The sequence below is a fragment of the Stegodyphus dumicola genome, chromosome 10 (genome assembly GCF_044657685.1).
Source record: "Stegodyphus dumicola isolate Sdum_Otavi_A_Nest chromosome 10, ASM4465768v1".
Lineage (NCBI taxonomy): Eukaryota > Metazoa > Arthropoda > Arachnida > Araneae > Eresidae > Stegodyphus > Stegodyphus dumicola.
The window spans coordinates 45,909,552-45,923,640 of NC_140777.1; the positions used below are offsets into that span (position 1 = coordinate 45,909,552).

At 28.9% G+C, this 14,089-nt stretch overlaps 1 protein-coding gene across 1 annotated transcript in view; it reads right to left on the minus strand.

Annotated features, from left to right (window-relative positions):
* Nucleotides 1-13,748, minus strand: part of LOC118195820 (splicing factor C9orf78) — a 33,558-nt gene extending 19,810 nt beyond the window's left edge. Inside the window, exons 1-5 of the mRNA XM_035367157.2 lie at nucleotides 13,610-13,748; nucleotides 10,856-10,915; nucleotides 8,483-8,537; nucleotides 7,123-7,190; nucleotides 2,310-2,393 (exon numbers count right to left, since the gene is read on the minus strand). Of these exons, the coding sequence (XP_035223048.1) occupies nucleotides 2,310-2,393; nucleotides 7,123-7,190; nucleotides 8,483-8,537; nucleotides 10,856-10,915; nucleotides 13,610-13,719 (377 nt within the window). The 5' untranslated portion in view covers nucleotides 13,720-13,748. The remainder of the gene's footprint in view (nucleotides 1-2,309; nucleotides 2,394-7,122; nucleotides 7,191-8,482; nucleotides 8,538-10,855; nucleotides 10,916-13,609) is intronic.
* Nucleotides 13,749-14,089: the final 341 nt, after the last annotated feature.

Genomic DNA, 14,089 nt, shown 5'->3' on the forward strand with positions numbered 1-14,089 from the left:
CAGAAATAATTTTATATCTTTGTGGTTGGAAGCATCATAATATATGGATATAAATGTGCACTTAATCTAATTCTTACTGCAATTGTGAAAACGAATATGGTGGAAAAACATTACAAATAATTGCTTTGGTTTTTGTCCTTGCACATGCAAATTTTTTATCGTACAATGTTTTGATCATTTGCGACGTACAATCAATTGATCTGAAACTTTTATTGTGGTTTATGATGAAATAGCCCTTCAGCTAATTGCTAACTGTTCCTTCGTTAACAATACATATTCCTTGAAGAGACGTAACGATAATGATTGAACAGCACCGAGTAAATCTAACTCGTTACATCATCTAATTTAGTTTACTCTGCATGCATTTTATGTGTTTTTTTTTATTTCTTTATATTCACTATAATAATTAATAAATAATAGGTAATATATTTTTTAAATACATTTAAAATAGAAATGCAGATGTTTTCTAAAAAGCGGGACATTTTTGAAAATTGGCAGAACGCGGGAGTCCTCCAAAAAGTGGGACTGTCCCACCAAAATTGAGACATGTGGTCACTTTACCCAAAGGGGTGTTTTTTTAATGTTTTGTATGTTACCTTTATTTATTAAATATCATGTTCTTTGCACTTAAACCATAAAATTCAGTTCAAGAGCAATATCAGAAAATAATTTTAAAATCAGCATATCTTTAGAATTTCCTATACACAATATTGCGAGCGGGGATAAATTTTTTTCTCCCTGTACAACATTGCCATTGCTCATTTTGAAATCCTTCAGTTTGTTAATCAAAAATTTGTTAAAAATCTTACAAAATATGAAATCTATAATAAAACAAATTCCAAATTTGAGCTTCCAGATGCCCGTAAATACATATTACAATTAGTAATTACCATACAATTAGGAGGATTACATTATTCAAAATCTGATGGTTTTAGGTATCGTTGTTTTATCCCAAAGTGAGAAACATACATACATTTATGCATATTCTCCATTATTTAATTTCTTTAAATATGACACAGGACAATAATATTTGGGGGCAAAAATTTGAAAAGTGAAACAAAGCAAAATGCCAAAAACAAAATTAATAGTCCTTAATTGTCCAAAATCAACAATTTTTCTATTAGTTATGAAGTTACGTTATAAACATAATTTTATTACTAAGTTTCAATACTATGGCACACATACAAATTTAGATTTTAGACATACTTTTAATGCTATAACTTTGACTTAATGACTTTTGACTTTAAAAATGGATCGCTTTTGTTGAAAAATATATCTATTTAACCCTCCAGCAAACGTAGTTGCTTGTGAACAAATTAAATGATGTAAAAATTTTACAGTTATTTTGTCACACATGAAAAAGTTTTTTGCCAAAAAACGTTCTTAATACAGTTAGGGGAAAAAAAAAAAGATATGAAAGCAGTACCTTCTGCCAATGCTTTGGTAGTTTTTCAAAACATACGACCCAAAAAATAGGTATGTCATTTTAGGAAAAAGTCCGTAGCGTAGGTAGGTATTTCCTAAAAGTGTCATTTTAGGAAATACCTACGTTCGAATGTTATATATAAATATAATATATGATCCATGTTGGGCCTCCTAGACGTGAAAAATGCAAGTTAAATTTCTTCAGTCGATCCAGTATAATGAGAGGTACAGAACTGTCCCTTTTTTGTTTTCTTTCTTTCATTTTTTTCCTTTGAGCAAGGTATACATTACAGGCTACACATTACATTATTTTGTCAGCTATACATTACTTTACAAGGTATACATTACATTACCTTGTGAAAGTTGCCATTGCATTTAGTCACCAAAACAGTCAAACTTATCCAATTTGTAATGCACAAATTTTAATTGCTTCTAAAGGCTTATTGGTATCTGTTTAACAAAGAAGTACTCATTAGAGATATATACCAAAGAGATGGAAAGCCTTTGTGGAAAATAATATAAGGAAAACTGGCCTATATTTATATTACACGTGAAAAAATAATGAAAAATTCCATTCATCCATTAGGAACAAAACTTGGAAAATATTATTAATGATTCCCTAGGTCATTCTTGATCTAATTATAGGAAAATTTTGCTTAACATGATTAATCAACTCATTGACTAATGTATGCTAACTGTATTAAGCAAATATAGTAAACAATAGGAAAAATTATAATTCATTAACTTCATTTCCTTTTAAAACATTTCTGTTAATAATCTTGATCAATGACAACTATAGATGCTGGAAATAAATCAAAGTTTTTTTTGAGGTTAGATATGAAACTCACATTTTTATATACTTACCACTTTTAAAATATACTTACATATCTGCATCTTCATCTCTTCGGTTTGTTTCTGCTGAAAATACACTACCTAAATTTACAGCATCCAGTTCTTCAACGCCAGTTCTGAAATACGAAAATCATCTAAATTTGTAAACAAACTATGAAGAAGATACATAAAGAATTCTAGAGTTAATATATTGTAATATGCTTAAATATCATCATTATTAATTCTTACAAGTTTAAACAGAAAAACAATGATTAACATAATTACCTTCAGCATTAACATAACCACCTTAGTGAAAGTCACCAAATTCTTAAAATGCAACAAACTCTGGGAATCGCACAGAAAATAATTCTTCCGTTTTAGCTAGCAACATCCCCTATATCATATGCTTTCTCTTTTGATGCATTCAAATGACTTTTATAGAAAAACCATGATTTTTTCCCCTTAAATTGAGTTTTAAAATATATGCTTGTGGGATTTATCTGCAGTGGAAGAAACTGTTGCAAAATTTCTGAACAAATACAAAATTTTGCCATACATTCATTTAAAGGAAACAATTATTTTTAATTCATTCTTAAAAGCAATCATCATGAATTTCTTACCAGAGCAGAAGAAACAAAAACAAAAACAGAAAAAAAAAAAAAAAAAAATCTTCATGAATAAGTATATCAACTGATTTTTGAGGTAAATTAAAATGTAAAATATTGAATATAATACTAGGCACATTCATCATAATTAATTGATTGCAATTACAAGTCACAATTATTTTTCTTCTGCAAAGAAATCACCAAACTGGTTGCAGTAATACTTAAGTACTGTTTAAGACTGCTATTGTTTCCAAAAAATTACAGAGTATGTTTGTGTTATACTACCAACCAGCAGTGACATACGAAAGAAATTTTGATTTGGCACATTTTTAATAATGTTGCTATGGTAAATAATCTCTATGGTCTCCATATACATACTATGGAAAATACACATATCATTGATTATGATATTGTAACAACTGAGTCCATATCCAACAGAGTAACAAAGACAATTACACTTAATGGCAATGCTACATAACTGCTTCTAGCAGGATCTACTGATTAGAAAGAGGTGTCTAAGATGTAACAAATGAAAATTTGGCAAAACATTTCTCTAATTTGGTTTTAATTTCAACAACTGTGATGGTAATGAACACCCGGTACTTTTCTGTTTCGCCAGCGCAAATCTCGCCAAGTAGACTTTGTTGACGACAACACACAGTATATACATAAAAAATGTTAACAAATTTTAGTTCTAAGAATTTTTTTATTTTGAAGACATAAACATTTCAATATCGTATAAAATTTTGTAAAAAGACAGTAAATAAAGACAATAAATTTGTAAAAAGACATTAATTTAAGAATTTACTATGCTTTCATGGTACAACATCCTGATTCCCAGGTTCATATCAAGTGACGTGAAGTTATCTCATCTCACGTAAACTACACTACAAAAATCTAATTCTCTCAGTAATTATCTACACTAATTTCAAGTTAAATATTGATATGGAATACAAGTTTAAATGCAAGAATTATTTCAATTCGTATGAATAGCTTACTCAGAAATTATGTAAAACTGCAGTGCTTTACTTCACTAGTGCATTCTCATTAAAGCCGATGAATTGAACCCTTACCTTTGACTTTTCTATACTTTTGCCTTCGGGTAAGCTGTGTAATTGAATCCTAATAGATTTAATTACCATGAACGGCCATTAGGGCATAAAACTGAACTACCTGGTAAAGATTCTATGTAAATTGTATGCCAGTATTGAAAGAAACAATCAATCTGATGAGAAATGGCAGTGACTTGCTTTGAATGAGGCATAAAAGTTACCAACGAGGATATTCTGTTTGGCATTGGTTGTACCATTTTTGGCTACTTTATTGCCTGCACCGGTAAAATAGAAAAGTACCGAACAACCTCTTTGTCTAAATTGCAATAACGTTTTGGCTATTAAAATTAAAAAGGAATCTTGAACTCAAGAATCCTTAGTTCATAAATAAACAAAAATAATATTTTGAATGACTGTTAAAGATACTGTATTATCTGCTGCTATTAAAATGAGAAAAGTACTTCAAAGAAGTAAATATAGCAGTGACATTTGGAAAATTTCTTTGTCAAATGACGCTGCCGCCAATAGAATTTCCGAAATTAACACATTAATTTCAGTTACTTATTACTAGCCTTAAAAAAGCCTAAAATGGGTGAAATATTTTTAGAGAAAATAATGATGAATATTTGTTATCCTTTTGAAAAACATACAAGAGAGAAAGACATACACAGTAAAGATGAAGAATTCTTTTAAAATGAAAGTTAGAATATGTAAACCACATTACAGAAAGCTTAGATGATGCAAAAGCGATGATGAGCAAAAATGTTAGTTTAAATCCTTTGTGATCAAGTAACATTTATAAACTGCCTAATCTATCAAGTGCCTTTTACAGGAAAAAAGATTGTACTTACATACTATGATGCTTACCTATATATCTTGCCAAAATTGGCGACCCTTGTAGGTTATACAGGTGGTGTCCGCCGATAACATTGCGGCAAAAACATCGTGGACGAAAACGTCGCAGAGAAAACAACGCAAGGTGAAAACGTCGTGCTACAAAACAACGTGGGAGAAAACATCGCAAAGAGAAAACATCGTACTTCTAAAACATCGTCGTCGAAAATAAAGCGGTTCAAAAACATCGCAGTTTAAAAACATCGTCGTCGAAAATATCGTGGTAAAAAATAAAGTATCTACAAATTATCGCATGATGATAACACCGCAGACATGCTTTTTTCAGGTTTTAATAATTGTAAATGGATATTCCCATAATGATTTGTGAGTGCAAGGTGTAAAGAAGGATAAATTTTACTTTCACATATTTTATTAACTAATAAATTTTTGCTGAAAACGTAAGAAGGAAACTTAAGCATAGAAAATTAAATGTAACTTATAGATTATACTTTTTATGAAATATTACCAGTAAAAACTTTATAAAAATGATTTATTAATGGCCTTTGTTAGTTAACTATGTCGGTTTAAAATTCTATTAAGTGCTATAAGTTGCATTAATTTTTTATGCTTAAGTTTCCTTTTTATTTTCTCAGCAAAAATTTATTACTTAATAAAAAATATGAAAGTAAAAATTATCCTTCTTTCCATCTTGTGCTCACAAATAATTATGGGAATATCCATTTACACTTATTAAAGCATGCCTGAAAAAAGCATGTCTGCGATGTTATCGTCATGTGATGATTTGTAGATACTTTATTTTTTACCACGATATTTTCAACGACGATGTTTTGTACCACGATGTTTTAGAACTGCGATGTTTTGTAGCACGACGTTTTCGCCTTGTGTTGTTTTCTCCGCGACATTTTCGTCTGCGATGTTTTCGGTTGTAACTATACAGGTTATAGAAGGTGCTAAAATAAAGAGTATTATCCCGCACTTGTTATTACCACACCCTTTTTTTTGCTACATTTATGCAGATTATTTATGTTTAGGTTAAACACACGAAACTTTTTGTGGCTTTTTTTTTTTTTTTTTAATGGAAATCAACATCTTCCAACTTCCTTCAAATGAAGAAGAAGTGATAGAACTTTTCACAGAGGTTGGAATTTTACCCAAAGAACGCATTTGTAAAAATGGCCATGATATGAATTGTCAACAAAAGTTTGGAGTCCGAACTGGTACATGGTTTGAAAACAGTCATATTGAATTTTTAAAAGCTTTAAGAACAGCTTAAAGAAGCTTTTAGGCATATGAACAGTCGTCTATTAAATGGTACAAACATCAGTTGGATTTATCCGATACGACTGTTTTTGATTGGAATAATTATATGCATGAACTGTACGTGAAAGATTTGGAGGATAATTGAAATATTAAATTTGGAGTGCCCAGAATGATTGTCGAAACTGACGAAAGCCTTTTTACATGTCGAAAGAATAATCAAGGTCATATCTTGCCACAATAGTGGGTCTTTGGTGGAATTTGCCGGGAGACAAAAAGAAACATTTCTAAGAGTTCCAGATTGGATGGAAGGAAACAACATTAATGCATGAAATGCAAAATAATATTGCTGAAGGCTCAACAATAATGTCAGATTCGCAGCCTGGATATCAGACAGAGAAGCTCATTGCTGCCGGTTTTGAATATTTCAAGGTGAATCATCGATACAATTTTGTTGACCCATCTATGCAGATTCATACTCAACATGTTGAAAGGATGTGGGGTTCTGCAAGATGGAGGAACAAGTGACAATGCGGGACAAGCTGCCATTATTTGGATACTTATTTAGCTGAATTTATTTGATGGAAAAAACAAAAAATACCTTTTGATGCCGTTTTGAAAGCTATTTTGTTTATACTTGAAATAAAACCTAAAACTACCTGGTTTTGTACATATATTACTTACCAAAAAAATAAATTATTTATGGGAGAATATTTATATCTTTATTTTATATTTAATATCTGGGGACACACACACACACACACACACACACACAAAGAAAAAAAAAAAAAAAAAAAAAAAAAAAACTCAATGTTATAAAGAGGTCATGAATTAAAAACAGTTCAAGAATCACTTCTGTAGACAGAGATACAGCAGCTTTAAATCAGGCCAATGTTACCTAACTTTAATTTTACAATATACTTTCAACATATGTTGGGATATGTTTTTCACAGCTTAAAGATATGGGCTATTCAAAGTAATAGCTTCCTTAACTCCCAGACAGTAGAATAAAAGCATGCTATTAAAATGCCTTTATTTTTATAATCTTTTATTAATATAATGAAAATAGAATGAACAGAAAAATGTGAGATACTCACTTTCCTTTTATTTTTAAAGCTTTCATATCAATGAAACCACCAGTTTTCATTTTAAAAGGGTCATGGTCCTATTGTGGAAAAAAATAATAATATCTTATTATCAAGTTCTAGATGCTCAAATCAAATAAATTTATATCTGAAAGCTTTTTTGGAAAATAAATAAATAAATAATAATAATAAAAAAAAATAAATAAACAGAACACTAAGAATCTGATCCTTCTTTTTTTAATTTAAATTTTTTTTTTTTTTTTTTTTTTTTTATTTAAGCTCAGCTGATCCAGACCTCACTATCATTACAGGAGAACAATATCTCTAACCCTCTGAAGCCCTATACATCTCATGTATATGAATGCTAACTGATGAGGTAAGCTACCTATCTGAATGTTCACTGATGAGATATCTCTGCACAAAGCATTAAGTGAATAAAAAATAACTTTGAATACATGCAATACTGAATGGGGAAAAGGACAGAGAGAGGGGGGCCAATATGTAACAGAAAAAACAAAAAGGAATGCAAATACAAAATAAATAAATCTACTAGTTTTTTGAATTGAACAGACTTAACTCTGTAACATGCAAAAGTATTAAAATAATTATGGAATTGGAAAAAAAAATTCAGGTGCTTACATATTAGCATAAACTAACTTCACACAGTCTGACAAATGAAAAATGAAAGACTAATGATTTATTGTTATAAAAATTATTTATTGCATGCATACATATTTTATAATTTAACTATATGTTTATAAGTAAAAAAAAAAAATAATAATCCTACTTGCAGGGTAGTTTTATTTCTTTTATTCTAGCGAAAATTTCATGGGATCATGTACTACATTCCTACAGAAATTTTATGTGCTTCTTCTATTAAAAGCAAATCCCACAAAGCTAAATTTTACAATCAAATTTAAGAAAAAAAAATAATTCATAATTTAAAAAAAAATAAAAGCCAGTAGAGTTTGGAAAACAAGAACACATATAAAAATAGCGAAGCTCAATGTAAAAAAATTGAAGAATTCTTACATATGTGGTTATCAGAGCTTGACACATTCTGAAGCTTTGGTGATTTCTACAAAGGTAGTTTAATACATAAATATCAAATTGCATTTATATGCACATAATGCAAATTATTATTGATTATAATTGAGAGGGGAGAAGCTAAACACTTCCTTCTATAAATCTGATTACAGGATCAATGACTTATATTAAATTTATGATTTGTTTCAATCTCCCAATTTTCAAATTCTTTATAAAATAGAAACAGAAATCTTCATTCACCAAAAAGAATATATATTCATGTATGATATTTCTATTAAGATAACAATGAATTTATGGACAGTTTTATTTAAATTTTAATACATACTGAGATAAGCTCCTCTTGAGTTGACAACTTCTTTCCTAATGCTAGCCCAATTGCACTAAAGAGAAAAACAAAGAAAATGTTCACACTGATTAAATAAAAATACATTTGTATATAAATTATCATAATTAAAATTTTAATTTTCTAGACTTATTTTTATTAGCATTATAAAGTTTCTTTACATACCGAACAAAATATACAGTTATATCAAATTTAATATCTGTGGAATTCTTTATTTTAGCAAATACGGCAAATTCTCCTATTATGATCTCATTTGAAAGGTGACCATAATTTTCAACAGCATAAAAAAACATTGGCATTGAACATACATCTCTAATAGAAGCACCTTCCTAGAAAATCAAAGTTATATAGAATGGTTGCATTAGAAAGAGTTCACTTGTAGATTATAACTAAATTTCTGAAGAAACAGCTGAACAATTTCTCTTCAGATAACTTTGCTACAGTATTAATGTGAAATATTCAGCCATTGACAATATTAAATCTACTTGAGATTAGAAAAGCATTTACTACTTATTAGTGATATATCAGGAACTGAGGCATTGCTTCCTTGGTTGGGTATTATTACCGAAAATCCAAAAAGACAGCTAATATAAATAACTTAATATTTTAATTAACAATACAAGTATTTTTGTGTAGTGCTTAACAAATATTACCTAAAACAATCACAGCTTCCTTGCACAGAAGTACTATCACACTATGAAATTTTACAAAAGGACACATCTACTTATTATCAGTTACAACACTGATGTATCAGTAAAACCTTCTTAGAAAAAACTGCCAAATTCTGGTAATTATATTCATAACAATTCTTCAATTTTAGCGAGCAGTGTTGGCATTTTCATGTATGCTCTTGTTGTTGCTTTCCAAATTCCAACGGTTTATACAGTGATATTATTTTGTCTTAAATATAAAACATGTACTTATATTATTTGCCTACAATGAATGACACTATAATAAAACCAGCAGGAACACAATATTTTTCTGCACTTTCCCTAATGGGAACAATTGCTTTGGATTTGTTCTTAATGAGGATACTGCAAAATTTCCATCAAAATGAAAGCAGCAAAAATCCACCCAAGCTGGTTTATTGCTAGCTTTTTTGAATAAACAATTAAAATGATAAAATGCACATATAATGATAAAATGAAGTATGTATATATGTAATGAGCAATATTTTGCAGTTACAAACCATCATTCTTTTCCTTTTGTTAAACTGCAGCAAAGTAGTTGCATTAAGCTTTTATTATAAAGATTTATATATATATATAATTTATTTACTAGAGTAAAATTGATTATATTATATCCTAATATAAATTTAGTAAAATGTATCTAAATGAAGTAATCCAGAAGTATGAAATTTAATCCCAAAAAATAATATTTTTAAAGGAACTTGAATTTAAATCATGAAAATCAGAAATGCAAACTTTTAATATGAAAATTAATAAACTAAGTAATTATCGTGATCAATTGGAAATTGGTTGACTTTTCAAGGGGAACTAACCAGACTCCATTCAATTAACAATAATTAATAAATGTGAAGGTTTTCGCCTTTCACTCAAGTAAGAATGATGCCAAACTGGCATTAATATAGCCAAATTTAGTAAAAGTAATTTATTATATACTATTTGAGTAAAGTGTCTCCCGGCACCCACGACAAGATCACAAATCCAGGCTGGAAGAAATTATGGTCTGACTGTGTTGCAGACAGAGATTTTTAGATCTTTGGCATTGCTGAACATTTTGCTATGATATTATGCCTTTAGGCAAATCCATGGGCTTAAAAATCTGGAGCAAGAGTCAAGTGGTACTAAGAGATAAAGAAGGAAAAAAGAAAAAGATCATAACCCTAATGTTTTATGAAAGGGGATTCTATTCAGACATTAATATCCCATCCTTTTTTCTGTCTCATTACTTTTCACTTGCCTTTATACAGATATGATAAAATTAAATTTTCATCTGTTTAAAATTGTGCTTACCTTTTTTCTCTCACATTTAATGATTTTTAATGGATTTCTTTTTTATGAACTTATGATAAAAGGTACTGCTGTAAATTTTAAATAAGTAATAATCTCTGGATCAGAAATGGATTAATCTATTTTATAATAATTCCAATGGGAAAAATTGTTAAAAATATTCTAGATCATGAACAGCTTTCAAAAGAGAAGTAAATCTATGAAATGAGGTTTCAGTATTCCTAAGAATAAAAAATATATTTGCCATTTTAAAATATTTTGAGTACCAACACACTGAATATCGGCATTATTGCTACTGATACATAGCCTACCTCCTCTACAAAATTTAATGTATTATGTACTCTAAGGATTAATTATTAATTTATATAAATATGTATTTTACCTGACACCATGAGGCCTCCTCCTTAATTTTCTCAGCTCCTTGGCATCTTCAAGTAATTCACTATATTCAGTAACAGTAAACAGGAAATTAATGGAAGAGGAATTATTGCATAAATAAAACATTATTATTTAAATATAACAACAAAACATCAGAATAAGATTATCTACTTCCAGAATAATTCAACTGCTGCTTTTTTAATGACTTTCTTTTTGCTCTACATAAATTTAATATGTTTCCTTAAAAAGTTTAAAAAAATAGATGTAGTAAATCATTTTAAATGTACATTTTTTTAAATATATATTTTTTGCATTGCTCCCTCCCAAAAATATATAAAAAATAATGTGTTTAAATTTTAAAAGTCATTAATCAGTTAATGATGTAAAATAAAAAATGCACATTAACTTAGTATCAATGCAATATTGGAATTTTTATATCTCATAAAAAGTATCTGATTATAGCATATCATCAATAAATATTGTAAAAATTGCATTTTGCATTTTTCTCAAATAATTATCATCTACCAAAAATTAAATTGCAAATAATATAAATACAGTTTGGTTTTTCAGAATGTTACCTCAAGACAGAATTTTCTTTAAGAGTTTTAGAATCATATCTAAAGCATAAATATTTTTTTAATGTACTTGATATGATTCCTCTACTAAAAATTTATAGTCTATACTAAAATTCCAGATTGGTGTATGAGAAGGAGCCCACCAGCAGCCAAGCTGTAAAATCGCCAAACACTTGTAATTTCGAGCTGGGTTTGCATCCAGGCAAATGGGCTGGCATTTTCATGGTTCTTCCCATGTATAATGTGTATACGAGCTAGTTTCCCTTAGAAAGTCCTCCATGAAGGCATCCTTCCCCTTAGGCAGACAGTCCTGGTGCACTTTGCCATACTAAACTAAACTGAAATATGAGAAGGCTTTTTTTGTAGATGTCCTCAAGGATAAAAATATGAAAAATAATTTGAATTACTACTTTTCCCAAATAACTTAGAGAAAGCTAGTAAGAAAGCTGCATATATCAAGTGCAAGGAAGTTCATTTGTTAAAGGATATAAAGTGTTTTGTGCATCCAGATCGGAAAAGACAGTTGCTTTTTAATATAGCAATTTTATCATAATTTCATTACAGTAAATTAAGTAATTAAAGAAGTATATCTGCCTTTAAATAAAGATATATAATTGAGTGAAATTTTTATAAATTTCCTAGAAAAAATCATTTATGTTCTTAAAAAAAGCAATTTAAAATCTTTGCCATTATTCAGACTTTGAATTAATAAAAAATTCAATGAATTTTAATTTTACTGTCACTATAAGGTAATTTAAATTAAAATGGTAAATTGATATTCTATAAAATAATAGTAATATTATTTAATTTTAATTCATGATTTGTATAATCATAATGTTATATAAAATGCTGTACATGTCTTGTTGCATCATGCTACATAAAGACACAGGGAACCTTAGGCATAGGGAAATAGTATGCAAGTGTTCTCATTAATTATTTTTTTTTCCTGGGTGCCTTTTTCTCAGTATCCACACCCTCCCCAATTTTAAGATTAAATTATCTTGTACAGATACAATCTTTTCGTATCTGATATCAAAAACTTACACTTGATACTCATTTAAGTATTTTACAGTAATAATACTCATGGAAAACATTTATTTGTTCAGATAATTAAATCCAAATAAATCAAATGTTACATTTATTTAAATGTACCAAGATGATGATATTTATTATTATTATTATATTAATCTAGTGGTGGGTATTTGTCTTTCCAGAACTGGCCACTCCTAAGGCAAGAAGTGGAGATCATTTAATTGTGGAGGCACCTAATAGGAACCCTCCGTTGCCTTCTATGAAGGGACGGAAGTTACAACCATGGCTTCTCTGATGATAATGTAGTATACAACTGATAATTCAAATGACAATTCTGAATAAAATTTTAAGTATTAATGTTTTGAAAACAAATAACTTTAGAAAATTCACAAAGCCCACAATAAGTTAGCAACTTTTAAAAAGTACCTTTTTTGGTTGCTGATAAAAAACATAAGATAATTTGACATGAAATTGACAAAAGTAATTTCAAGATATTGCTGCAGTGAAATTTTTAGTTTATCTCATATCTTTGAGAACTAAAAACCTTTTTTTTTTTTTTTTTAAAGATTTTTAGTTCTGAGAGAAACAACATTTTGTCATGAAATTTTACAAAATTAAAATTAATAGCAATATTTGTTTTGAAATGCACTTAAAAGCATTTGCCCTTCATCAACGGCAACAATTCTCTGCTTATATTTAAAATTGGATATGTCTTTCGGACAATTATAAGTAAAATGTCAACTGTGCACCATAATCCAGAAATTTAGCGAGTCCATCTAAATCTAGTACTTCATATTTAGAAGTTACAGTAACAGAAATACACTTAACAGTTACATAAACTTCTTATAATATAAAATTTATACGGTAAAAATTGAACTAATGATTGAAAAATTCAAGAGAAAAACTATTACAATACAAATTTTCCAAGCAAAAGTATCAGAATTATTGAGATTAACATTACAAAATTGACATAAACTTTTAATTGATTCCTATATTACACTACTTGCGAAGATCCTTACTGTAAAAGATTAGGTTCAACCTAAGTAAGTTTTAAAACTCTGACCATAATTGCAAAAAATTTTAATGTAGTCAGTATGACTACTTCACGAAGAGCAATCATACAGAAATTGATAAGAAGTCTATATTTATACCTCATATCTTCTTCTTTTTCATCTTCGCTCTCAGAAGATGCCCTTTTTAATCGTAAACATTTATTTTTTCGTTTAGGACGAAACATTTTAACTTCGCTGGAAGAATCCATGTTTGTTTACAAGACAACGAAAGAAGTAGAAGTTGTTTTCAGGAAAAGGTTTGAAAGAACAGATAAGGTTTTGAGGTTCGCTGTAGTTGATCTTTATTATGTTTTTATATCTGAAATTACAATTTTAACATTAAATAATTGTTAAATTTCATGCAGGTTTTACTTCTTTAATTTTAATTAGCTGCCTTACTTCGATATTTTGCCTAGCTAAAGAATAGTATTAGCAGTATTACTACAAGGGGTGATCAAATGAAAAAATACGAAACGACACGGTGGGTACAAATGTAGACTTTATTCAAAATAAACACCATAGGCCTGAGCACAACGATCCCACTGATGAACAAACTGCAGGATTCCTTGTTCTCAGAAT